This window comes from Semicossyphus pulcher, unplaced genomic scaffold (assembly GCF_022749685.1).
Source record: "Semicossyphus pulcher isolate SPU_LCO1_2020_fin unplaced genomic scaffold, fSemPul1.0.p SCAF_7, whole genome shotgun sequence".
NCBI lineage: Eukaryota > Metazoa > Chordata > Actinopteri > Labriformes > Labridae > Semicossyphus > Semicossyphus pulcher.
This window is the reverse complement of record NW_027211748.1, coordinates 26,390,374-26,417,442: the sequence shown is the minus strand read 5'-3', so window position 1 is coordinate 26,417,442 and position 27,069 is coordinate 26,390,374. Positions and strand designations below refer to the sequence as shown.

General features: G+C 40.9%; 3 protein-coding genes across 3 annotated transcripts; 2 read left to right on the top strand and 1 right to left on the bottom strand.

Moving 5' to 3' along the window:
• Positions 1–3,121: 3,121 nt before the first annotated feature.
• LOC138611049 (tripartite motif-containing protein 16-like) lies at positions 3,122–4,638 on the bottom strand. The gene is made up of 2 exons (XM_069683937.1): positions 3,242–4,638; positions 3,122–3,153 (listed from the first exon to the last, which is right to left on the bottom strand). Exons 1-2 carry the CDS (start codon positions 4,632–4,634, stop codon positions 3,122–3,124), a joined length of 1,425 nt encoding a protein of 474 aa, XP_069540038.1. The 5' UTR covers positions 4,635–4,638.
• Positions 4,639–16,817: 12,179 nt separating this feature from the next.
• Positions 16,818–18,493, top strand: LOC138611606 (E3 ubiquitin/ISG15 ligase TRIM25-like). The gene is made up of 2 exons (XM_069684786.1): positions 16,818–17,754; positions 17,863–18,493. The coding sequence occupies exons 1-2, from the start codon at positions 16,844–16,846 to the stop codon at positions 18,491–18,493; spliced, it is 1,542 nt and encodes a 513-aa protein (XP_069540887.1). The 5' UTR covers positions 16,818–16,843.
• An 825-nt stretch (positions 18,494–19,318) lies between these two features.
• Positions 19,319–20,832, top strand: LOC138611605 (tripartite motif-containing protein 29-like). The gene is made up of 3 exons (XM_069684785.1): positions 19,319–19,329; positions 19,847–20,388; positions 20,828–20,832. The coding sequence occupies exons 1-3, from the start codon at positions 19,319–19,321 to the stop codon at positions 20,830–20,832; spliced, it is 558 nt and encodes a 185-aa protein (XP_069540886.1).
• Positions 20,833–27,069: the final 6,237 nt, after the last annotated feature.

Below are 27,069 nucleotides of genomic sequence, written 5' to 3'. Positions count from 1 at the left end.
CGCGATCAGCTGATTATGGGCGTTTCCATTTAAGCATTAACCAACCAGAGTTAGACACGACGTCTGTGAACCAATCATCTTACTGCTGTCAAACTTTAAATCTGCTCCTCTCTCTTCCGCAGTCTGCTCATCGTTTCAGACGATTATTGCGACCCTCCTCCACCCCAGTCACCTCCATCCTTTTCATCAGTGTCCAGTCAGCTCAGCTCATCCTGCATCCTCTCTTCACCATCATCACCACCAGTGTCTAGACTCCATCGGGGGGGGGGGGGGGGGGGTATCCTATCCTGCTCTCGGCCTCTACACCCCTCCAGCACACGATGACATCACGATGGAGTCTAATCGCCAAAGACTTTGCAAATTTCATTTCAACTTGTAAATAAATAATTGTTCAACCGTATTAAGTCTCTCCTGATTGAAATGTTGTTCATGTAACAAGGACATATGTTGTTGTTGCTCTCTTTGCCTGTCTCTATCCTGCATCTCCTTCTATCCCATTTTCGGCCCATCCAGTCGAGGCAGACGGCTGTTCAACATGAGTCTGGTTCTGCTCGAGGTTTCTGCCTGTTAAAAGGAAGTTTTTCTGCCAATGTGCCGAATGTTGCTAAGTGCTACTCATGGTGATTCATGTTGGGCCTCTCTTTAAATAACATAACAAAGAGTCGGTCTAGACCTGCTCTTTTTGTAAAGTGTCTCGAGATAACTCTGGTTATGATTTGGCGCTATACAAATGAAATTTGATTGATTGATTGATTGAGTGTGCTGTGTGTTTGTTATTATTTGAAATGTTTCTCTTTTTCACGTGACTCCTATTGTGTATGGAACCTCAGGAAGCAGCTGCTGGTGGACGTGAAACACAGGTGGACATCATATTTTCTGCACTTGGCCTTCGGTGTACCTGTGTGCGCACACACATATACATTACTTTACTGACACTGACCCTTGACCTGCTAACTATCTATTAAACCTGATTTTGGGAATCCACTCGTCCTGACTCTTCAGCCTCACTGTCCTCACTGTCAGAGGGAATGACCCTCACTACTCGATCATGTTCCTTCCCCCCAGAAAAGGTTCTTGTGTCCATTCCTGTAAGTGTCAGTAGATATGAAGTAAAAACATTGACTATGGCCATAATTTTAATTAAGTAAGATGTTTAATTTAATTTAAACATCTTACATTTTATTTATCTTTCCAGTTCTTGGCACTGTGTCCCATGCAGCTTTGCTTCCTGAAAGCAATGCTCCACCCCCAGACAAAAGCCACACCCACCTCAAACCCTCATTTTATTGGACTCAGAGATGTCTGGTGATATGTTGATATTTATCATTATTTTAAAAACTTAAAGGGACGCTGTAAGGTTCAAAAAGGTAGTTTGTTACCTGTGGACAACACCATGCCATAGAGGGCTATTTACGTAACACCATTAGGTCTGCTTGTATTCCGTTGCTCCCCAAGTCTGCTCAGAGTAGTTCGACACAATGAGAACGTTTCCTACCTGATGCAGACAAACTGCTTTGACATGTTTTCAGCTCCCTGGTTAGCAGGATAAGGGCGCCCTCTTGTGTTGGGCATCAGTTTCACATATCAGTTGTGAACCTGCTGCCATGTTCACTGCAGGAAGACTTGTTCAAATGTTACTGAGCTTTCAGCAGCTTCAGACAACAAGAGAGGTTTAAATAACTGTAATACAACATTATGTCAGCTTGTTCAGAGGAGACTCACCCGGCTACACTGACATCAGGTCACACTGAAAAGATGGCAGCAAAGAGTCTCAGGTCTGAAATTGTATTTAGGAATGGGAAATGTGTTTCTATTGTTTCAGGATTTTATGACTTGACCTAATATAGAGCGCACATTTTGCATTGATTGTTGATTTTAAAACATTTACATGTTACAAAAAGCTGAGTCAATCACTGGTTCAGTGCCAAGGTGAGCAAAACACTGAATCAAGCTGACAGCCTCATTCGGAGGTTTCCTCTTCATTAAAATCTACAGGACAATAAATGTCCACATGGACATAATATCTGTGAGGCAGCACTTCAATTTCACCAAATTAATTCTGACTATTATTTCAAAATGTTTCTGTTTTTGGTGAGGAAAGCTGAAAGCACAGAGACTTACTCAAAGAGCTCTTCTGCTCTTATCATGAATATTGAACTTTGGGGTGTTTCAGGAGGAAACCTGCCTCAGTTATACCCTCATATTATTTGACATTTTGTCCATCAGCTTTGTTTGATACCCTGCAATGAAGACGAGAAGAAAAGACTTTGATCCTGTTTGTTTATTCATGATGTCAAACTTCAGTTTGTTCACACATCACATCAGTAAAGTCTGTTCAATGATTCTTGTTCCTGATGTCATCAACAGATTCACTTCATCCACACCATCAGTTTGTTTGACCACAATCTAAACTATGTCAAAAAATCTCCTCATTGATTTCATCATGATCATTGAAGGTTTAAAATACCTCAGAGGACATTTTTCATCCGTTTAAAAAGCAACAAAACATTTTCATATCAATGTGATTATAGATTTTCTACAAATGAACAAAGTGGTGAAAACAAAATGTGTACGTTAAAGAAAGGTCTGATGCTTTCTCTCTTCACACTCATGAATTAGAACAGAAACAACAGCATATAAACGCATCAATACAAACAATCAACAAACATTTAGAGCAGAGAGAAGTTTCTATTTTCACGCAGAGAAATGTCAGTTCAGGTGAACATCAGTCATCATGAGCAGTGAAAGCCTCCATGGCTAAACAGACACAGGAAGGAGCGTCACTTAAAGGAACTCATTTACAGAACACATGAGAAGACGTCAAAGTACCGCCCATCAAGTTTGATTGACAGGTGACATAAATGTGCCAACAATCAGCTCTCAGCAACAAACATGAATAAAAATCAAGCTGAAGAATGAAAACACAGAAGTTAACCCGCTGTCCCTTAAATGACTTCTGTCTATTTCACTTTACACAACTCAGCAGTGGATCCATAATAATAAAGCCAAAGTCCAGCATAGAGAGGCTGAGTGAATGTGGTCTGGACTCTGTGGAGGAGAGTCATGGTTTTAGAGATGCTGTAGAAGGACAGAATACCTGCTCTGTGATCCAGGTACACTCCTACTCTGGAGGACCGAGGACCTGAGACAGGAGTTTGGACATTGTTGTACCAAAAGTTATAAATGCTGTCTGTACAATATAACGCCCAAGATTTGTCATTGTGTCCAAATCCACATTCATCCCCGCACCCTGCTCTGCTGATATTCTTGTATGCGACTGCTACATTAACTCCTTCTCCTCTCCACTTCACCTCCCAGTAACAACGTCCAGTCAGACTCTCTCTACTCAGGACCTGACACCATTCAGTGAATCTGTCTGGGTGACTAGAATAAGACTGATTTTCTCTCATTACTGTTGCTTTTCTGTTCCCATCAGATAATAACAGCCATGTGTATGTTGTGTTTGGATCCAGTGTGATGTCACATGAGTACTGTAAGAACTCAGCTCTGGTCTTGGGCTCTGGTTGTGGCAGTAAAACATCCACTTCAGTCACTGTCTGTGAGATGTTTATCCATGTCTCCCTCAGAACGTCCTGTAGTTTATCTCTGACCTCTGACACAGCCGCTGTCACAGCCTCAAAGTACCTCAGAGGACGGATCTTGATGCTGGATGAGTCTGTAGATTCACTGAGTGGTGACAGTGAGGGGTAGTCGTGTAGAAACTGGTTGTGATCCTCTGTGAGTGACAGCTCCTCCAGGTCAGCGTCTCTCCTCTTCAGCTCAGTGATCTCCTGCTCCAGCTTCTCCTGAAGCTCTCTGACTCGACTCACTTCAGCTTCCTGCTGGGATCTGACCTGCTGCTTCACATCAGAGCGTCTTTCCTCCATGAGACGGATCAGCTGAGTGAAGATCTTCTCACTGTCCTCCACGGCTTTATCAGCAGAGCGATTGACAGCCTCCACCTCCTGTTTAAGCAGCTTCACATCTTTCTCTCTGTCCTGGATTCTCTGCTGGATGTTTTGTCGACTCACCCCGAGCTCTCTCTGCCTCTCGGTCCTTTCTGCTGCAGCTGAGACTGTGTCGTGGCCTTTATGTTCGTCCACAGAGCAGAGATAACAGATAGACTGCTGATCAGTACGACAGAACATCTTCATCACCTCATCATGACGAGAGCAGACGTTCTCCTGGAGCTTCTTGGAGGGCTCCACCAGCTTGTGCTTCTTAAAGGCAGGGGAATCATAATGAAGTTGAAGGTGTTTCTCACAGTAAGAAGCCAGACACTGCAGACAGGACTTGCAGGCTTTCCGTTTTCTCCCAGTGCAGACATCACAGGCCACATCTTCAGGTCCAGCATAGCAGTGATCAGCAGGAGCAGCTTGGAGTCCAGTCTTCTTCAGCTCCTCCACTAAAGCTGCTAACATGGTGCTTTTCAGCAGGACAGGCCTCGGTGTGAAGGTCTGTCTACACTGAGGGCAGCTGTAGACTCTCTTCTCATCCTCTGTATCCCAGTGGGTTTGAATACAGTTCATGCAGTAGCTGTGTCCACAGGGAACAGTCACCGGATCCTTCAGTAGATCCAGACAGATGGAACAAGAGAAGGTTTCCCGGTCCAGCTGAACTCCTTTCTGCGCCATTTCACCTCTCAGTGACAACAACTGTCTGAGTTTCACTTCCTGAGACCTGAAACTAGTTTGAGCTCTGATCTACACAGCATGTGTTTGTGCAGTGAGTGTCAGCTCTGGTTGGTTACACCCATCTTCAAACTGTAGATCTGAAGGGGAGGGAACAAGGAAGTGACTGAGTCAGAGTGGAGCTGGCTGTGTTTGAGAGCAGGAAGAAGAGGGAGGGGTTATCAAGCTCTGCTTCATGTTACGTTGCACAGTTTCTCCACATGAAAACAAACACTGTCTGTTTGTTTTCAGCAAGCTAGCAAACTCTATATAACATTTCAAAAACTGTTCTCACAATGTTCTTTACAGATAAATCCAAAGGCCAATAAGTGAATAAAAGACAGAACTGTGACGAGAACAAAAAGTCTACAAACAACAATAGAGACATAAATTCAAGAAAGAGTTTAAGGAAACAGTTGAGTATGGTTTTAAAATGTTCCATCTCTATTTAATATTTGTAAGAGGTACAAACACTTTGAATTAAAGGGTTAATACAACACTATTAGTGTGCAGTTGTAATCAGATGATGCATGTGAAAAAGAATACATTTGTCCACCACTTTAACTCCTCCTGTGCAAGTCCGTGGAGGCTCCTGCATATAAACAGATAATGTACAGACAATATAGTAAATCAAATAGGAACAATAACAAATGTTGAAGGATGCAGTAAATTCATTAACACTTCTAAAATATGTTTAAAACCATTTGTTTGTTTTTAAAATACGTCTAATTTGGCAAAACTCACTAAATCACTGTCCAACTAGTGATGCATCGTATCAATAATCCACTTATTGAAAAAGAGAGAGCATACAATATTAGTGATGTAAATAAAGCCAGTACAACAAAGGGAGCTTTATGAGAGCACCAGCTGTCAAACACTGAGAATCCACTGGGAGGCGACAGAGTTCACTTCACCAACATGAGGGGATTGATTGAAGTTCTTGACAACCGATTAATTCACAATCACAGGTTTCTTCCTCCTTCTTTCCTGGTCGCTTCCACTTCTTCTTTCTTTACTGCATTCAAGTCATTTCAGTAAAACTGTTGTTCACATTTATTTGCTCCTAACCTAACACACACGCAACATTTCAGTCGCCATCATTGTTGTTGGAGTACACGTAGGAGCAAGAATAAGGTCAACACAGAGGCAGAGAAACTGAACGAGTTTTTACGCGCTACCTGAAGGCCACTCCGTCGACTTGCAGCAGAAGCATAAATCAGGTGTTAACCATGTGGAGCGCATTACACACAGCACGCCTCTGCTGCTGAGAAACATCACGTTTATAAGCCAAAGTAAATCTTAGTCCAGTATTAAGGAAGCGTTGCAGGCAATCTTTGCCAACTCCTGCGACCGCCACCAGGAATATTTAACAGACCGAGGGCATCTGTTTGTGTGTGATCTGATCCGCTCATAGACAAGTTATATTTATATCATATCAGTTTCATGTGAGTTTTAAATCTTTGTGGTATTTTGGAGTTTATTTGAGTTGCTTTTGGTGGACAGATATACTTTTCTCTTGCTCTTTCATTGTATTTATCAGAGCTTAAGATGCTTCTTTAGACCACACAGGGTGTTTTTATGATGCAGACTCGGCTGCTCTGTTTACTGTCTGACATTATTTCAGCCTTTGTTGATGATGCTGATTATTGTGATCGTTATTTTTTACAAGAAAAACTGCTACGACTCACATCTTTACAATATTTAAGCAGTGATTACTTGTCCTCGGGTGTTTGTTTGTACGAGGCCACTTTTTGACAGCTATTTAAATAACTTTTATAAATAATTGCAAAAACATTTTCTAGTCGGTTCATGTTTTATCCACGAGGAACACGACGACGATGAGCCTCCAAAGCCCAGTCCGTGTTTCATCTGTATAGTTTTACACGACATCGTTGCACTATTCCTGCAAATTGTGTTGTCCCACTGAGATTTCAGAAAGCTACACGTTTTATAAATATCACAAACTTCCACAAACTCTCTTATCTGCAACTTAATTTCAATCTCCAATAGATAATAAAACATGGCTGAAAAACTCTTAAAACTAGGTTAGAAAACTTGGTTAAAAAATATAATCAAAGTCTTCAAAAACTCGGACAAGCAAACACTAGAGACTGGCAGAATCTGATGCAAAAAGAGTTTATTCCCGTATAAATACAACCAAATAAACCCGAGTCCATCCGGATAAGACTGCCCACGGGTCAGCCGCTCGGGTCTTATATACTCTAAGCCCCTCCCTCGCTGGGCTTCAGCTTGCCCCAACACCTGTTGGAGCCCCCCCCCTCGCTCTGGCTCTCTTCCCTCAGTCGGTTTCCTCTCAGTTTTTGCCTGACCCATTTCCAACTTTTCTGCAGGCCTCTTCTTCACTCCGGCCAATTAGGCGCGTTCATGCACTGTACAACAGAAAAGGAGGGGCTGGGGGGGACACCTGTTCTTCTTGGCCAGCTGCCAACCCTGCACCTGGCTTTCATACTGAGCCCAGCGAGTTTAGCTTCAGCTTAGGATTCTATTTTAGAGTTTTAACACTTTAGATTATAAAAACTTATTATAAAACATTAGAATATAAAACCTTAACTATAAAACATTTGACTGTTAAACCTCAACTATAAAAAACTTGACTGTAAAACTTTAACTTTAAGACATTTGACTGTACAACTTTAACTTTAAGGCTTTAGACTATAGAAAAGTTAACTTTAAGACATTTTAACTATAAAACTTTAACTTTAAGGCTTTAAAACATTTAATTTATAAATCTTATGGTTATATAACTTCAACTCTAAAACCTTTAATTATAAAGTTTCAACTAAAACATATCATTATAACACTTTTGATTATATAACTTCAACTCTAAAACATTTGATTATAAAGCTTCAAAATGTTTTCCGACACAACCAACTGTTCTCCCTCAACAACCAAGTAGCCCGACTATCAGAAAAGAATCATGAGTTTTACTGTGTTTTTCCATCTAGTAGTTGTCCATACTTTCATCAAAGACACCAAAAAGATGGCACAGAAACTGAAGGAAGCAGGAACATATCAGGTGGGCAGCAGTAAGACAGTCTGACCCTGTTCACCTTTGGTATCAACATGTGGTTTTCGTGATCAGATCACAAGTGGACAGCCTTCAGTACAGGTGTAAACACACCCAGGACGGATTGAGGACGCATTGAGATCCAACCACTCACATACGGAGGCGGTCTGGGACGCATTTGTCCACATTTGTCTGCAAGTGTGTACGCACACGTGTTTCAACTATTATTATGACAACAACAATAAGGATGTTTTTATGTACCAGACTCAGCGTATAGGTTCCTAATGGAGGACGTGCAGTTGCTGACAGATGAATAAAATCTTATTATATCTGCTTACAACTCCATCATGTTCTGTTGTAAACCATTTATTAAAGGTCTTTCCTTTTTGTTCATGTGTCGTGTCACCAAACCCACTTGTTTCACTTTTTCCTGATTTTACGACAATAGATATTTCTATCTAACACACCACACACACGGCTGTTATTATCTGATGGGAACAGAAAAGCAACATTGATGAGTGAAGATCAGTCTTATCCTCATCACTCTGACAGATTTACTTATTGGTCCCAGGTCATGGGTAGAGAGAGTCTGACTGGACGCTGTTACTGGGAGGTGGAGAGGACAGGGACGACGGTTTATATCGCAGTCACATACAAGAATATCAGCAGGAATTACAAGAGAGTGTGTAAAAATCAAATGAGATTTGGATACAATGAAAAATCTTGGGCTTTAGATTGTGAACTCCCAGATTTCGATGGTGAATCAGGTTATGGATTCATGCACAACTGGCGCAGAACCGATGTCTCAGGTCCTCGGTCCTCCAGAGTAGGAGTGTACCTGGATCACGATGCAGGTATCCTGTCCTTCTACAGCATCTCTGAAACCATGACTCTCCTCCACAGAGTCCAGACCACATTCGATCAGCAGTTTTGGGCAGTAACGTCGCTACAAGTAGCGGCGTTACTAGTTTAACTACATTTCTCAGTAGCGTGGTGGTAGCGTCGCTGTTTTCTGAATCAAATAGCTTTTCAGTAGCTTAGCTCTTTTATTAACCAAGTAGTGCGGTAGCGTCCACACAAGCTACATTTTTACAAACATCTCTGAAGCTCAGCGCAGCGGAGCTTTCTGCTGCGGTCTGAAATAAAAGGATCAGTCAGTGATGCCACTGCCATACACGGCCGTGTATGTGGAGCCGACAGAAGCACTTCCGTATGACGGTGACATCACCGACCAATTCTTGGGCTGGCTACAACGTCTCTGCTGCAGGGGAATACAGACAAGTCAGCTTGCTTGAGTGAGTTACGTTACTTGATGGAAAGATGGCAGAGGGTGAGGAGGACGGAGACGAATTGATCCCGAGGGAGTCGCCGTGGCCGTACCTCGAGAAATACATGAGTTTGAATGAAACAACAGAGAAAAATTATGTGTTCAGGTGCTTGCTGTGCAACCCCAAGAAGAAGCTGCTCTCAACGTCCAAGACTTCGAACACAAATTTAAGAACACACATTCAGGTGATTCCAGAATAAGCTAACACAACCATCGCCAACCAAGCTAATTATCCCAAGTCAGTGCAGTCTGCAAACACCAGCTAACAACTTGCAAAAGACAAACTTAAATAATAAACAAATACAGTAACGTTACATATAGGAGGTAAGAGGTGGGGAAATGAGGGAACAGAGAAACACAAAATCAAAGTATGGTGGTTAGTCAAAATTATTAGCTTAAAATGTATGTAGATATAGCTACTAGTACAGAGTGGGCCTAATAAAAATACCACTTTTGAAACTGCCAGTTATATGTGATACTGGTAGATGGATAGAGTACTTTATTAATCCCAAAGGGAAATCAAAGTGTTACAGCCACTTGACATGAATCAAAATACAAAAACAATGAGGTAGGTAAAAGAAACAAATACAATTAAAAGGCTGAATTATATAAATAACTAAATAGACTAACTCAAATATAAAATATAAATATAAAAGCTGAAACTAGAATACAGCCTAGAGAACCCTAACGAAAACTATAACTATAATATACTGTTTGCTGAGTATACACTGTTTAATTATGTTAATGTGCTACAGTGTAGGACACTGTACATTAGTGCAAGTCAGGTGGATATTGCTATGGTAGTAAGGTGCATGATTGTCCATGGATGTTAGAATTAAGTGTGCATTGATAGTTGAATAATACAATATACAAAATTGTAGAATTTTATTTCTTTTGTAGAGGGTCCACCCAACTAAAATGGCCTCCATGGAAATGGAACGTGAGCACGCCAGGAAAAGGAGCGCGACCCGGAGTGAGGAGGAACACCCTGTTCCCCTCATACAAGGCAGTGTAGCACAGTATTTCAGGGGTAGTACCCCCACCATAACCCAAGAGCGATTTGACAAGTTGATCCTTAACTTCATCATTCAAGGACTGCATCCACTTCACACTGTGGAGAGACCAGAGTACAGGGATTTATTCAGAGAGATTTTACCCTCCAGGCATTTGATTTCAAGGAGAACATTGGGAAGAATGCTTGAGGATGAGCATTTATCAATGAAAAGCAAACTGACTAAGACTTTGTCCAAACAGAACCATGTATGTACCACAACAGATGCATGGTCATCAAACAACAAAAGCTTCCTTGGGGTGACTATCCACTGGATAAACCAAGAAACCTTAAGCATCTGCTCTGGGGCATTAGCCTGTCGCAGGATCATAGGGCGCCACACATATGATGTTTTGGCTGAGATGTTGGAAGACGTGCACAGAGATTTCAACATAAAAGACAAGGTGACCGTTACAACCACAGATAATGGTTCAAATTTTGTGAAGGCTTTCAGTGTCTTTGCAGAAGTTCAAAGAACCATTCAAGACAGAGAAGAAGAGTATGAGGAAGAAGAGGAGGGACACCCTGTCTTCATAAATGTCACAGATATCTTACATGAAGAAGAAGAAGACTACAGTCTCCCACCTCATCAGCGATGTGCCTGCCACACCCTCAACTTGGTTGCCACAAGAGACATTGAGGATGCTTTGACCCAGTCAGAGCCCTTTAAAAAAATATCAAGATCAACAATGGGCAAATGCCAGGCACCATGGAACAAGCAACACAGGAGCACACAAGCTTCAGATATCATCAAAGACAAGTTAGGGTGCCAGCTGACAGTTCCCAGTCCAACAAGGTGGAACTCCACTTACCACGCCATGGAGCGCTTGAGTATCTGTATCCTGACAAAAGAACAAGACCTCCAGGAAACCTGTGAGAAGCTTCAGGTGACTCGCTTCAAAGCGGCAGAACTCACCTTCATACAGGAGTATGTTCAGGTAAATATTACCTTTATTTTGATGTTCAACCCTTATGCCCTCCTCAAATTTGCTACCCTCTGGACACCTTCGTGGCAAAAATGTACACGCACAGAAAAACCTCTATAAAATCATCATACATCAATATTTTTTTCAGATTTTTTTTTCATAAATCACTTAAACAACTTCAGACCTGCTCAAAACTACAAAACATTCAATCATTTTCAGAATTTTAACCCTTTAAATGCCAGTTTAATTATTTGAATTATTTCATTATTTATTACAAAAAAACAGAAAAAGTGAATTATTTTCCATATTATAAATAGTAGGGAGATGGGGCTTTGGTGGTGATTAGAGTCTTGGATATGTCAAAGATTAGCAACGAAATTGATTTGATTGCATTAGTATTTTTCATGTAGTATCAGATACTCCCTCTGGACACCTTCGTGGCCAAAAGAGCCTCATTGACTTCCATTAAAACCACATTTTTTAATCTCGCTGCCATTACAGTATAAAACCATGCATTCTGTAATGTCAGCATTTCATTTTGAAGATAAGTAGTGATATTTGACATTTTTACTATATTCCACCATATTCAACCCTTTTCCCATTGTAGGCCGATGCATGAAATTCTTGTATTTTTGCCAGTTATATTATGGAGCCATGTGACTATCAGGGGGCCCCGAGAATGATTTGTGTGTGTGTGTGTGTGTGTGTGTGTGTGTGTGTGTGTGTGTGTGTGTGTGTGTGTGTGTGTGTGTATGTGTGTGTGTGTGTGTGTGTGTGTGTGTGTGTGTGTGTGTGTGTGTGTCTGTGTGTGTGTGTGTGTGTGTGTGTCTGTGAGTGTACGTGTGTGTGCGTGTGTGTGCGTGTGTGTGTGTGTGAGAGAGAGTGTGTAAATCTGTAAGCACGCACTGATCATTTCAGGGGTCAAAAAAGGGCATCTTTTGAGGGATGTGTTTCATGTGGGTGCAAAATGCATCACGAGAGTATAAAAGACATGTAAGAGTAAAAGACATTGGATTTCAAAAATTTAGCTAAAAAGAAAAGTTCCTGCAAAAATTCATGCCAAAAGCTGTAACACAGCCAAAATGATCGCCAAATCAAAAAAAAAAGTAGAGAAAAATGTACAAAAATGCCCGAGGAGGGCATAAGGGTTAAGTTAATTAGGTGTTCAGGTGCTGTAATCCATGTATCTGTCTGAACATAAAGAACATAAACTACACACCTGTCAGTGAGCTTACCAGTGTAATGAATTTTTCTCCCAGGTTGTTAACTGAATGTTAAACTACTACTACTATTAGGATGATGATTATGAATAACAATAATAATAATAATAATTATACTTTTATTGATTATTATTACTATTACGTTTGAGTAATTGTAATTTTTTTCCTTGTCTTTTTTCTGTGAATCTTTTAGGTTATGGCACCCCTGGCCAAGGCCCTTGACGTACTACAGTCCGACAGAATGGCTTACACAGGAGTGTTGGTGCCAACAATCTCGATTCTTGTCGAGAAGATGGAGCGGATGAAGCATGAGACCAACCTACATCACTGTTACCCACTGGTAGATGCAGTCATCAATGGGGTGAAGCAGAGGTTTGGATACATTTTTCAAGATGCAAGGTTGCTCATAGCCTCTGCAGTTCATCCTATGTTCAGATTGGCCTACATCCCCAGTGGAAAGAAGGCTGATGTTGTGTCAAACCTGAAAGCAGAAGTAAACCAGCTTCAAACGCAATCTCCAGATGATCACATGAAGACAGATGGCGAGGACCCAACTGTTGACAGTGATGAAGTAACTGGATACTTCCCATCACTGAAAACAACAGTTCTGAATGAAGTGGACAGCTACTTGCAGTCAACCGAAACCAAACTTGTCAATGCATTCCAAAACCTGCCGATGATGAAGATGATCTTCCTGAAGTACAACACAGGAGTCCCTGCTAGTGCAGCTTGTGAACAACTCTTTAGTGTAGGAAAAGACATTTTCCGACCAAAGAGAAACCGTCTTTCCGATGCAAATTTTGAAAAGCTTCTTTTGTGTCGTGTGAACAAACACCTCTTGTGAGAAAGATCAGCCTGGCCACCTCATCCTCTAGTGAGGAGGAAACTTTGATATGCAGTGGCAGAAACTTGTTTACATTGAGAGATAGATCTCTTCCACACACACACACACACACACACACACACACTGCTGTGGCTTTTAACTGAGAATGAACACACAAACAAAATGTTTCTCATGCTGCAGGATTTTCAGGAAGTGAATTTGAACCCTTTACTTCAGCAGCAGCTGTTACATGACATCAGTGATCATTGATGCATTTGTTATCATTCTTACTGTATACTGATGACAGATCCAACACACAACTCTTCCTGATATTTCACTACAACAGTGGACATGGAAACATTACTTTTTGAATCAGCTTCATGGTAATTGCCTATGAAAGCACAAAGTTAAATGACATGAGAAAGGCTATAATAGCCAGATATAAACTTTGAACTTGATTCCCAAAAGCCTTACATAAACTGTAAGTGTATAAATATGTCATGTGTTTAATTAAGTTGATAAGAGTTGACCCAGTGTCCTGGACAGAGTTAGTTGCACATTATCTTTAATGGCATAGTTCAAAATAAACATAATAGAGCAGTTTGGAGCAGGTCTTTATTCTTTTACTACTGTGGTTTGAGTTAAGTTATTGAGTTTAGAGTTAACTTGCAGTTCGTCCTGCAAATGTGCCCAAGTTATTGAGCATACCCATGCAAACTCAGGTATGTGCGCGCGCACACACACACACAAACAAACAAACATAGATGAACATACACACACTCTCAACACCTGCTTTTTGTTACTATGTGGAGCACATGTTTTTTTTTTTTTTTGGTTTTTGTTGCCAAATTTTTGTGTTCTGGTTTTGGAGCAGTGAGAGCACAGCTTATTGTTTAATAAACAATTGAATGTAACATTTTTGCCTGCTTATTTGTCTGATTGACAGTTTTATTGATCACTGAGATAGCTTTGCCTTGGAATGAAGTTGTTCCAATATTTAAAAAAAAATAGCTTTGATGTAGTTAAACTACTTTTGCCATGTTGCTGTAGCTTAGCTTGCTACATTTCTCTGGGGGGTAGCTTCGGTGTAGTGAAGCTTAATTTAATGTAGAGTAACTGGTAGCTTAGCTCACTACACCTTCCAAGTAGCTTGCCCAATACTGTCGATCAGCCTCTCTATGCTGGACTTGGTTTATATTTTCCTCCAGCCACTGCTGAGTTCTGTAAACTGAAATAGACAGAATGGACTGAAAAAAGCGATCACCTGCTGAGGTTCATAAGATCGCACATCATCCTGTTTAGCCTTGGAGGCTACCACTGATTATGATGGTTTGTTTACTAAAAACGTGAACTTCTCTGTGCTCTGTGGTTTTTGAATATTGGTACAACCGTTTGGCATGTCGTGTTTTTTATGCCACTTCAATAGTCTGAAGAGTGAAAGCAAATCTAGTTATTTTCACATTAAGAACAAATGTTATTTTGACGTTCAATGAGGTACCACAAAACTGTGATTCTGATAATCATTAAGGACATCATCCCTATTTTTTACACTGATGGGATTCTGTACATTAAATTGTTTGTGATGTGTAAACAAACAAATAAAGTTTTTTCAAGAATGAACGCAGACTTTAGTCTCTCTTTATTCCAGACCGTCGCACTAAGCTGATGTTGAATCTGTTGAAAACTGAACCTAACACAGCTGAGGCACAAAGTTCTGTGTTTAGAGAAGATGGCATTTATTTACATCAGTGTCTCTGCTTTTGGCCGTCCTCACCTCCAACCAATCACAGAGTTTTATATGGCTTGTTGATTTTTACAACCAATATTTTCTATAATTATAATCATTAATACATAGCTTTAAAATCTGGAAATATGGGGAGATTTAATTTAGCCAAGTGGAAATCATTCTAAACCATGCAGCAGATGTTTAATAAGTCTTTTGTGGGCAGGATCATCCTTTAAGCTGTCGTGTAATGAGGCAGCAAGGTGAAGGTGACCTGTATTAATAGAAATAAAATAAGTTTATTAGGAAAGCTGGTTGTCATGTGCCCTGATGGGCTGAATGTTTTAGAGTTTCTATGCTCTGTTGTTCAGGGCTCCCTTTTCGGTCTTTTTCTTTGCAGGGTCAAAAGTGTTTGTTTCTGGAAGCTGTACTGTGATGGCTTCTGAGTTGGATCACAGGGAGCATTGGAGGCATTAGCATATGCAGAGTGGGTGTTGTGCTCTGCTGCCATTGGTCAGGTTCAAGTGCTGTAATGCCTCTCCTCTTTACACCTCAGGATTACACGAGTTTGCAACCAAGTCTTTTGTCCTCTGAAGGGTTTGGTAATCACTCAGCCATTACTGTGGTTCATGTCAAACTGTTTGCTTTACAATCATCAATAACAGCTGTGATCTGTTTTCTTCACAGCTTTAAAAGACCAATTAACTAAGTGGACTAAAGACTGGGGATGTGAGTGAACATGAAAACACAGTTTATGCAACAGGAGATTGTGCTGCTGTTGTTTTTAGCTTCTTCATTTGAAGACTTACCAGGTTAAAAAAAACAGCTGAGTACAATAAATGTGAGATTACACAGGATAATATGTTACTGGACTATTTAGAGACACAAGTAACATGAATTAAAGTTCATCTTTTTTCACAAAGCTTTTAAAAATGTACCTTTTCTATCTGAACGTTTCAAATTATACAACTTCAAACATACAAGAAATATTTACGATTGAATAGAAGTGTATGAAAATACTTTGTAAGATGTATTTCTTAGAATTTGTTTGGACTTTCAAAATAAAATCACATTTCATTCTTTCATTTGGAACAATTTAGCAATCAAGTGCATTTAAAAAAGTAGCATTAGATAAACAAGTTTAACCCGAGTATGTTCAATTGTATATTTAATGGTGTCTAAGCCAAGTAGCTTTCATTGTGTTTCATTATATCTTTAGTAGCACAAATTATATTCTAATTAGTATAATATTTACATTGTTAGTACATCATAGATATCTAACATTTAGTACATTCACTTTCCTTTAAGTCTACTTCACTGTACTTTTTTCTACTTGTGTTTAATTGCAGTTTGTAAGATCCAAACAACAATTTATCTTTATCATTACTTTCTCAGATCTTTGAGACCCAGTAACATTCAACTCATTTATCTAATCTGAGTTTAGTTTTATAGACATTAAAAAGTGTTTTTCTTTAATCAAGAAATTTCTCCTTTTCAACATTACATTTAAACACATCACGGCATTGTTTTAATAACCTTTGCCCAATACTGATTATTCAGAGTTAAACTAGTCATAATGTAACTGAGCCACAGTTACATTAGAACCAACAGCAACACTATTATTAAGGATTTATAATACTGTTTGATAAATTGTTCATAACAATATCATTTAGTTGTTTTTATTTATGTACATTTGCAGCCCTTCCAGAGAAAATCACACACAGGAAGTACACCTCCACCTGAGACCAACCTGTCTCATTATAACATAAAATGCACATACAATATAAAATACATATTAAAACAAACACTGTGTCTGTTTGGTAACAGCAGGCTCCACCATCTCCTGCTAAAATGCATCACCATTATGACCCCTCCCTGATGGCTCGCTTCATTCACTCCAATCCACCAATCCTCTTCCTTGGTCCCTCCCCCTCATTGATATGCATGTGTTGAGTTGGGTATAACCAACAAGAGCTGATGAGCACTCTGCACTGAAGATCAGCGGATCAACAGGAACTGAAGGCAAACAGTTGTGTTGGAGCAGAGAGAGTGAACCTCAACTTTCAGAAGGACACATGGCGCAGAAAGGAGTTCAGCTGGACCGGGAAACCTTCTCTTGTTCCATCTGTCTGGATCTACTGAAGGATCCGGTGACTGTTCCCTGTGGACACAGCTACTGCATGAACTGTATCAAACGCTTCTGGGATGGAAAGAAGAAGAAGAACATTTACAGCTGCCCTCAGTGTAGGCAGACCTTCACACCGAGGCCTGTCCTGCTGAAAAACACCATGTTAGCAGATTTAGTGGAGGAGCTGAAGAAGACTGGACTCCAAGCTGCTCCTGCTGATCACTGCTATGCTGGACCTGAAGATGTGGCCTGTGATGTCTGCACTGGGAGAAAACTGAAAGCCTGCAAGTCCTGTCTGCAGTGTCTGATCTCTTACTGTGAGAAACACCTTCAGCCTCATTATGATTCCCCTGCCTTTAAGAAGCACAAGCTGGTGGAGCCCTCCAAGAAGCTCCAGGAGAACGTCTGCTCTCGTCACGATGAGGTGATGAAGATGTTCTGTCGTACTGATCAGCAGTCTATCTGTTATCTCTGCTCTGTGGACGAACATAAAGGCCACGACACAGTCTCAGCTGCGGCAGAAAGGACTGAGAGGCAGAGAGAGCTCGGGGTGAGTCGACAAAACATCCAGCAGAGAATCCAGGACAGAGAGAAAGATGTGAACATGCTTCAACAGCAGGTGGAGGCTATCAATTACTCTGCTGATAAAACCGTGGAGGACAGAGAGAAGATCTCCAACCAGCTGTTCAGTCTCATGAAGAAAGGACGCTCTGCTGGTGGAGCCATGGGGGTCAGTGAGAAGATCTTTAATCAGCTGATGGATTTCATGCAGATAGGACACTCTCATGAGAAGCAGCAGCTCAGATACCAGCAGGAAGCTGAAGTGAGTCGAGTCAGAGAGCTTCAGGAGAAGCTGGAGCAGGAGATCACTGAGCTGAAGAGGAGAGACGCTGACCTGGAGGAGCTGTCACTCACAGAGGATCACAACCAGTTTCTACACGACTACCCCTCACTGTCACCACTCAGTGAATCTACAGACTCATTCAGCATCAATATCCATGTGTATCCAGTGACTGAAGTGGATGTTTTACTGCCACAACCAGAGCCCAAGACCAGAGCTGAGTTCTTACAGTACTCATGTGACATCACACTGGATCCAAACACAGCACACACACTGCTGTTATTATCTGATGGGAACAGAAAAGCAACATTCATGAGTAAAGGACAGTCTGATTCTAGTCACCCAGACAGATTCACTGGATGGGATCAGGTCCTGAGTAGAGAGAGTCTGACTGGACGTTGTTACTGGGAGGTGAAGAGAAGAGGAAGAGGAGTTCATGTAGCAGTCGCATACAAGAATATCAGCAGAGCAGGGAATGAATGTGGATTTGGATGCAATGACAAATCTTGGGTGTTAGATTGTGACAACAACAGTTATAACTTTTGGTACAGAAACATGAACACTCCTGTCTCAGGTCCTCGGTCCTCCAGAGTAGGAGTGTACCTGGATCACAGAGCAGGTATTCTGTCCTTCTACAGCATCTCTAAAACCATGACTCTCCTCCACAGAGTCCAGACCACATTCACTCAGCCTCTCTATGCTGGACTCGGGTTTTGTAATTATGGAGACACTGTTGAGTTGTGTAAAGTGAAATAGACAGAAGTCATTTAAGGGACAGCGGGTTAACTTCTGTGTTTTCATTCTTCAGCTTGATTTTTATTCATGTTTGTTGCTGAGAGCTGATTGTTGGCACATTTTTGTCACCTGTCAATCAAACTTGATGGGCGGTACTTTGACGTCTTCTCATGTGTTCTGTAAATGAGTTCCTTTAAGTGACGCTCCTTCCTGTGTCTGTTTAGCCATGAAGCCCATCAGTGCTCATGATGACTTTACTGATGTGATGTGTGAACAAACTGAAGTTTGACATCACGAATAAACAAACAGGATCAAAGTCTTTTCTTCTCGTCTTCATTGCAGGGTTTCACACAAAGCTGATGGAGAGAATATGAAACTAATGTGAGAGTCAGACTGAGGATATTTCCCACCTGAAACACCAAACTTCAGTTTGTCTTCTTAGAGCGTTTGTCATCAGATTCAAGATTCAAGATGTTTATTGTCACTCCGGTTATACAAGAATAAGCGTGTGAAATTCTTTTGCTGGGAGGCTCCATCTATAAAGGCTGAATATTAAATATAAAGACTTAAAATGTGATAACAAAATTAAAGAAGCAGTAATAAAAATAAGGATATTTGAGAACACATGTACATTTAGGGCTTAGTATATACATCTAAAGCTCAATATATTCATTTAAAGCAGAAACATTCACGAGTCTCTATCCTTTCAGCTTCCCTCACTCAAACAGCTTTGTCACAAAGACATAAGGGGAGTTTTCGATCACTTGTTGAGTTTTAAAAACACGTTTTTGTTTGTGCACAAAGTGAAAAAGAGGATTTAATACACAACTTTAAAATGAGGCTGTCATGCCTGGCTGGTCAGCCCCCTGGCCGCCCTCCTGAGAGGCTTTGCTTGCCTGGCTGCCCTCCAGGCTGCCCTCCAGATCTGCTCTGGCCAACTGCCTCGCCTCCAGGCCGTCCGCCTGAAGGTTTGGACTCTGCCCCGCCTCCAGGCCGTCCACCTGAAGGTTTGGACTCTGCCCCGCCTCCAGGCCGTCAGCCTGAAGGCTTGGACTCAGCCCCTTACCAGCCTCCTGGCTGTCCAAACATTTAACAGTTTTCCCAGTGCTAGAACACTGAGTGAAACATTCACGAGTCTCTATCCTTTCAGCTTCCCTCACTCAAACAGCTTTGTCACAAAGACATAAGGGGAGTTTTCGATCACTTGTTGAGTTTTAAAAACACGTTTTTGTTTGTGCACAAAGAGAAAAAGAGGATTTAATACACAACTTTTAAATGAGGCTGTCATGTCTTTTTAGTGTTAAGCTTTGTTACCCCCAAGGCCAAACCATCCAGCGTCTTTGGATCCACATTTTATTAAAACTTCATTTACAGCTGCCCTCAGTGTAGGCAGACCTTCACACCGAGGCCTGTCCTGCTGAAAAACACCATGTTAGCAGTTTTAGTGGAGGAGCTGAAGAAGACTGGACTCCAAGCTGCTCCTGCTGATCACTGCTATGCTGGAGCTGAAGATGTGGCCTGTGATGTCTGCACTGGGAGAAAACTGAAAGCCTGCAAGTCCTGTCTGCAGTGTCTGATCTCTTACTGTGAGAAAGACCTTCAGCCTCATTATGATTCCCCTGCCTTTAAGAAGCACAAGCTGGTGGAGCCCTCCAAGAAGCTCCAGGAGAACATCTGCTCTCGTCACGATGAGGTGATGAAGATGTTCTGTCGTACTGATCAGCAGTCTATCTGTTATCTCTGCTCTGTGGACGAACATAAAGGCCACGACACAGTCTCAGCTGCAGCAGAAAGGACCGAGAGGCAGAGAGAGCTCGGGGTGAGTCGACAAAACATCCAGCAGAGAATCCAGGACAGAGAGAAAGATGTGACAGCGGCTGTGTCCGAAGTCACAGATAAACTACAGGACGTTCTGGGTGAGAAAAGGACAAACATCTCACGGACAGTGACTGAAGTGAATGTTTTAAAGCTACAACCACAGCCCAAGACCAGAGCTGAGTTCTTACAGTATGCACGTGACATCACACTGGATCCAAACACAGCACACACACGGCTGTTATTATCTGTCGGGAACAGAAAAGCAACAGTAACGAGAAGGGAGAGAAATCACTCTTATTCTAGGGACCCAGTCAGATTGACTTCATGGTTTCAGGTCCTGAGCAAAGAGAGTCTGACTGGACGTTGTTACTGGGAGGTGATGTCGACAGATGTAGGTAATGTAACAGTTGCATACAAGAATAGTGAATCTAGATTTGGATTTAATGACTATTCCTGGACTTTAGAGTGTGACGTAACCACATTTTCATTAATGCACAACTCATACAAAACTGGAGTCTCAGGTCCTCTGTGCACCAGGCTAGGAGTGTACCTGGATCATAGTGCAGGTATTCTGTCCTTCTACAGCATCTCTGAAACCATGACTCTCCTCCACAGAGTCCAGACCACATTCACTCAGCCTCTCTATGCTGGACTTGGGTTATATTATGCTGAAACCAGTGCTAAGATCTGTAAACTAATGTAAAATCATTTAAAAGGACTTTGGGTTCAATTCAAGCGTCGCTTCTTCCTGGGTCTATTCATCCTTTGAGGCTTTCAATGCTCATTGACATTTTTAAGGACCGATTTTTTTGGAATATTTTTATTGATGTCTTTTCTGTTGTTTCTCTTTGGCTGCATGGTTCTTAAGACACAAGCACCTGCTTTTATAGTAGATATGTTGTTCTCACTTCTGTGAACATTTGTAAGGAGATCTATCATTACAATAAAATGTATTTGTTTGGCAGAAAAGTGCTGTTTACAGATATCTGATGCAAAGTTCAGCTAACAATCGGCTCTAGATCAAAAATTCTACTTGAGACAAATTCCCTTGACACTGTGTCAAAAAGCTGTTCAGAGATTAGATTTCCTGGTTTCCTTGAATGCATCACAAATGATCGCTCCAACCTCCGTTCAACAAATGTCTCATTTTAAAGTAGTTTGCTTCTCCTCGAGGACAGACCTGACAAAGCTTCATTTTGACTAATCTGCATCATGATGTTGTTATTTCAGCAAACTTAAGAGCCGTTAATTAAAGTCAATCACAAGAAAATCTTTTACGGGTTCATACCGCTGAAGTAAGCCAGAGAGCAGCCTCTGTGTAACTGACTATTCACAGTCAAATTGGGACTCACCACAAACAGATGAACGGCCGCTCCTCCAGGGGATGTAATTCCAAGAAAGGACAGCTTTTATTTTGCTGACGTAGCCTATCTGGAGGGGAGAATATTACTTCACTTTTGATCTGAACACATGGTCACTTCTTGAGTTGCTAGTTGGACTGTAAACAGTGCAGCAAAAGGAAGTATTGGCTGGAAGTCTTAATCTAAATGCCAGATGTAAACCGGAAAGCCCGCAAGAATCACCATTACTTTCCCTCAGAGATTGTTAATTCTGTAATTAATAGCCCAGAGCAAAATTAATAAGTAGAAAATACTCAAGAACAGTCAAAAAACATTTTACTCTTTTAATTAAAAGGAGCATTCCTTTAGACTTATAGTCTAGGTTGGGAGGGTTACCTTAAAAATGTACTCCAACACAGTTAATTACCTGTTAGAAGTCAGTAAATCATTCACTTAATCCAAGTCACACAATTGTAAAGTAAAGTAACTGATTATAAAGTCAAATAAAGACTGAAATAAAGACAAGAGAAAATAAATTTCAATACTTTTGTAATGCGCGAATGTCCGTTTAAATTAATAGCGGTAATTATGCGCATTTAAATGTACTTTGTTAAGTATGCTGTTCACACTACTTCACACTCAAACTTCAAGTAAACTGCCACAAACTTCTTCCAGTCTGGGGCTTGTGTTTTTACCCACACCATCCCGGCTGAAGTTTCACCAGAGTCACAAACTATTCTTCAGTAGTAGAAGAAGAAGACGACAGGTTAGCTAACATTTTGATCCTGTGCAGCTAACGTTAGCAGTTGGTCTTACCTGTAAACGTTTCTTTAAATTAGACTTGGAGTCCGTGGATAATGACAGCATTATCACGAGGCATAACTTCCACTGTACTGCGATGTTGCTCGCTTTCTTTTTCCTTTGAAGACACAAAATGATGGCGAACGTTCCAACCGTTGAATATTCACTTGTTCACGACAGGCCATGGCAACCAGGGACTGAGGATGGCAACTTTGAGGAGCAGTGTTGTGAGACTTGTGTGTCGTGAAGTGACGTAACGTGCGCGCATGGTATCAGAGACGGTCAGACGGACGGTTCAGAAATGAAACACCAGATGTTAAAGAGCATCTTTGGTATTATCTCGTCTTCATTTTAAAATGTGTTTTAAAACTGCAATGCTGCTAGTAATCCCCATGTTTAATAAATGTATCTGTAATCTAATTAGACTATAACTTTTTTTATGAGGAAAAGATATTTGACACTATTTTTTAGGAGCTTGGGTGTCCCTGATAATACATATATATATATATATATATATATATATAGCTATGAGGGCACTGAAACACCCAGGGTTTTTATAGTACATCTAATAATTAGAATAAGGAAAATAAGCAATATATGAAGAAGAAAAGTTTTTATTTTGACAAAAATCCACCACAAATGGTTTCAACAGCTCTGAGTATTACGTTTGCTTTCAAAGTAAGTGGGTGGAGGAGGTTAGACTGTGTGTGAAAGTATATGTGGAAGTGTGCGTCTGTCGAGTGTCGAATATCTTCTGGTCCCATTAACATTACTAACCATATTTCTTCCCGGGAGTTCTCGTGCTCCCTTGTCTTGAAGGTTCCTGGAGATCGTTGCTGCAGACCACCTGCTGCTGTGGACCTGCTCGACTGCAACAACTACTAACATCAGTCTTCCCCATAGTATCATTATTGTTGCTGCTAATGCTAATAGTAGACCTGTTGACTTCAACTGTTACAATTACGATTACCTCAGCCTTCATCATTACTCTGCTTCTCTCGCTAATTTATTTATTTATTTATTTTGCTAATCTTCACCCTAGTCTACCACTATTATTGGCATTGTAACCATAAGTATGTGTCTGTTGTTGTTCATGTAACAAGAACATATGTTGTTGTTGCTCTCTTTGCCTGTCTCTGTCCTGCATCTCCTTCTATCCCATTCTCGGCCCATCCAGTCGAGGCAGATGGCTGTTCAACATGAGTCTGGTTCTGCTCGAGGTTTCTGCCTGTTAAAAGGAAGTTTTTCTGCCAATGTGCCGAATATTGTTAAGGCAAGGCAAGGCAAGTTTATTTATATAGCACATTTCAGCAACAAGACAATTCAAAGTGCTTTACATAGAACAACAAAGGCAAAGAAACACATCATACATTAAAAAGCAAAGTGAAGAAGAACAGCTAAAATAGAAGCTAAAATGTAAAAATAAAATAAAATAAAAATAAAAAATAAGGGTAAAAGCTACAGTGCAGATATAAATAATTTAGAATAGTTATTAAAATAAAAGTATTAAAATAGTTTAATAAAAGGCAGCTGTAAACAGGTGAGTCTTCAGGCTTGATTTAAAAGAAGAAAGTGTTTCAGCAGACCTGCATGATTCTGGGAGTTTGTTCCAGATATACGGAGCATAAAAACTGAACGCTGCTTCTCCATGTTTGGTTTTGACTCTGGGGACAGAAAGCAGACCTGTCCCTGATGACCTGTGTGGTCTGGATGGTTCGTACTGTGTCAGTAGATCACAAATGTATTTTGGCCCTTGACCGTTCAGCGCTTTGTAAACCAGCAGTAGTACTTTGAAGTCTCTTCTCTGACAGACAGGGAGCCAGTGTAAAGACCTCAGAGCTGGAGTGATGTGATCTACTTTCTTGGTCTTAGTGAGGACTCAAGCAGCAGCGTTCTGAATCAGCTGCAGTTGTCTGGTTGATTTTTTCGGGAGGCCTGTAAAGACGCTGTTACAGTAATCAAGTCGACTGAAGATAAATGCATGGAGCAGTTTTTCTAGATCCTGCTGAGACATAAGTCCTTTAATCCTGGATATATTCTTGAGGTGATAGTAGGCCGACTTTGTAATTGTTTTAATGTGGCTTTGAAAATTCAGGTCTGAGTTCATGACTACACCCAGATTTCTGGCTTGGTCAGTGGTTTTCAACACTAATGACTGAAGCTGTGCGCTGACCTTTAATCGCTCCTCCTTAGCTCCAAAAATAACTACCTCAGTTTTGTCTTTGTTTAATTGAAGAAAATTATGGCACATCCACTCATTGATTTGTTCAATACATTTAACTAGTGCTTGTATGGGGCCATGGTCCCCTGGTGACACTGTGATGTAGATCTGTGTGTCGTCTGCGTAGTTATGGTAACTAACTTTGTTGTTTTCCATTATCTGAGCCAGTGGAAGCATGTAGATGTTAAACAGAAGAGGCCCAAGAATGGAGCCTTGGGGAACTCCACATGTAATCTTTGTCTGCTCAGATGTAAAGTTACCTATAGACACAAAGTAGTCCCTGTCCTTTAAATAAGAACCAAACCAGTTTAGTACTGTGCCAGAAAGTCCAACCCAGTTTTCCAGACGGTCGAGTAATATCTTATGGTCAACTGTGTCGAATGCAGCACTAAGATCGAGTAGTACTAAGACTGAAACTCTGCCATTGTCTGTGTTTAAGCGGATGTCATTAATCACTTTGACAAGAGCCGTCTCTGTGCTGTGGTGTGGTCGAAAGCCTGACTGAAAGACATCAAAGTAGTTGTTCACTGTCAGAAAGTGGTTCAACTGTTGAAAGACAGCCTTTTCGATTATCTTACTTAAAAATGGTAGAGTTAAGTGCTACTCATGGTGATTCATGTTGGGCCTCTCTTTGAATAACATAACAAAGAGTCGGTCTAGACCTGGGGTCCGTTTCAGAAAGCGGGTTTAGTGAAAACCTCGAGTTTGTTAACCCTGAAATGAGGGAAACCTCGGGTTTGCCATTTCAGAAAGAGAGGTAACTTTAACTCTGAGTTGGTTACTATGGTAACTGTGTCTGTGAACCTAACCTGGTCGCGAGCAAGTTTTCTTCAGGAAACTCAGAGTTTCGCTCTGTCTCCTCCCTCTAGAATATAAAACCCTCATTCGACTTCTACATTCATTCAGCCCGTCTCACGCGTGTGTTTGAGCGGTTACCGAATTAAAAGAAGAAACGTTGCGTCTCTGTGCTGCTCTGACCCCTTTGCAAAAGTCTTTTATAATTATGATTAAAAAAACAAAAGACAAATCTGTGTCAAAGTCACCATTTTTAGATTTTCCACCACCACTGCCGAAAGCACTCAAATAAGACGCCGTAAATTATAATAATAATATATATTTTTTGAAACTAACACAATTCAGTTTAATCAACATGAATTATAATGTATGTGAAGTCAGCATCATGTTAGGGATAAAGTGAATGATGAATATTTCATTAGTTTAATATTTAAAATATGATTGAAGTGAGGTTCAGCCATGAGCCTGTTCTGCCTGAGCCGCACCTTTGAATGATGTTCTGGTATTTTATTTCTAACTGCTTCCATGTATGTTTTTTTCTCCCGCTGGATTGCTCCTAAATTAATATAATTTTAGCTTCCGGTCGTGATTAAGTATTAAATAAACAGACCGGTTCAAACTTGCGCATTAACTCGAGCAGCAGTTTCTTCCCACGCCGCTTCTCTCTCTTTTGCAGCTGCAGCCGTGTTACTTTATTTTTCTAAAAACATGCTCGTATTCGCTGAACGTCCGCATGAGGATTTTGAGCTCCACTGGTGTGACGTAGGAGGACCTCTTTTGTGTACCGTTGCCATGGTGAATCGTGGTATCGGGGCTCCATTAATGCTGGCTTTTGATAGTCAGCGTGCACGCACTTAACTCTGGCTGAACCCACGCAGAGTTGATTGAACTAACTCAGATCAGCTGTTCTGGAACCGAAAACTCTGAGTTTCCTATCTCAGAGTAGATCGACTCAGAGTTCAGGGTTAGACTCAGAGTTTGTTGAACCTGCTTTGTGAAACGGACCCCTGCTGTTTTTGTAAAGTGTCTCGAGATAACGCTGGTTATGATTTGGCGCTATACAAATAAAATTTGATTGATTGATTGATTGATTGAGTGTGCTGTGTATTTGTTGAGGTTATTATTTGAGGTGTTTCTCTTTTTCATGTGATTCCTATTGTGTATGGAACCTCAGGAAGCAGCTGCTGGTGGACGTGAAACACAGATGGACATCATATTTTCTGCACTTGGCCTTCAGTGTACATGTGTGCGCGCACACACACCGCATATACATTGCTTTACTGACACTGACCCTTGACCTGCTAACTGTGTATTAAACCTGATTTGGGAATCCACTCGTCCTGACTCTTCAGCCTCACTGTCCTCACTGTCAGAGGGAATGACCCTCACTACTCGATCATGTTCCTTCCCCCCAGAAAAGGTTCTTATGTCCATTTCCAGTAAGTGTCAGTAGATATGAAGTAAAAACATTGACTATGGCCATAACAAAACATCCGAGCACATGTCCTCACTTCAGCATCATATAGCCTGAACAAAAGAGCTCTAAATGCACAATGTTGCCCTGAGGCAACAAAGAGAAGACACAGTTATAGTCTCTAAATAAAAACAAAAGTATTTTAACA

Excerpts from the sequence above, each read along its gene's own strand:
- LOC138611049 (XM_069683937.1), bottom strand. The coding sequence starts at position 4,634 with ATGGCGCAGAAAGGAGTTCAGCTGGACCGGGAAACCTTCTCTTGTTCC. Across the intron at positions 3,154-3,241 it reads CAGCAGAGCAGGGTGCGGGG|TCCTGTCTCAGGTCCTCGGT; the intron begins ATGAATGTGGAT and ends CAATGTCCAAAC.
- LOC138611606 (XM_069684786.1), top strand. The coding sequence starts at position 16,844 with ATGGCGCAGAAAGGAGTTCAGCTGGACCGGGAAACCTTCTCTTGTTCC. Across the intron at positions 17,755-17,862 it reads GAGCTTCAGGAGAAGCTGGA|TGAATCTACAGACTCATTCA; the intron begins GCAGGAGATCAC and ends GTCACCACTCAG.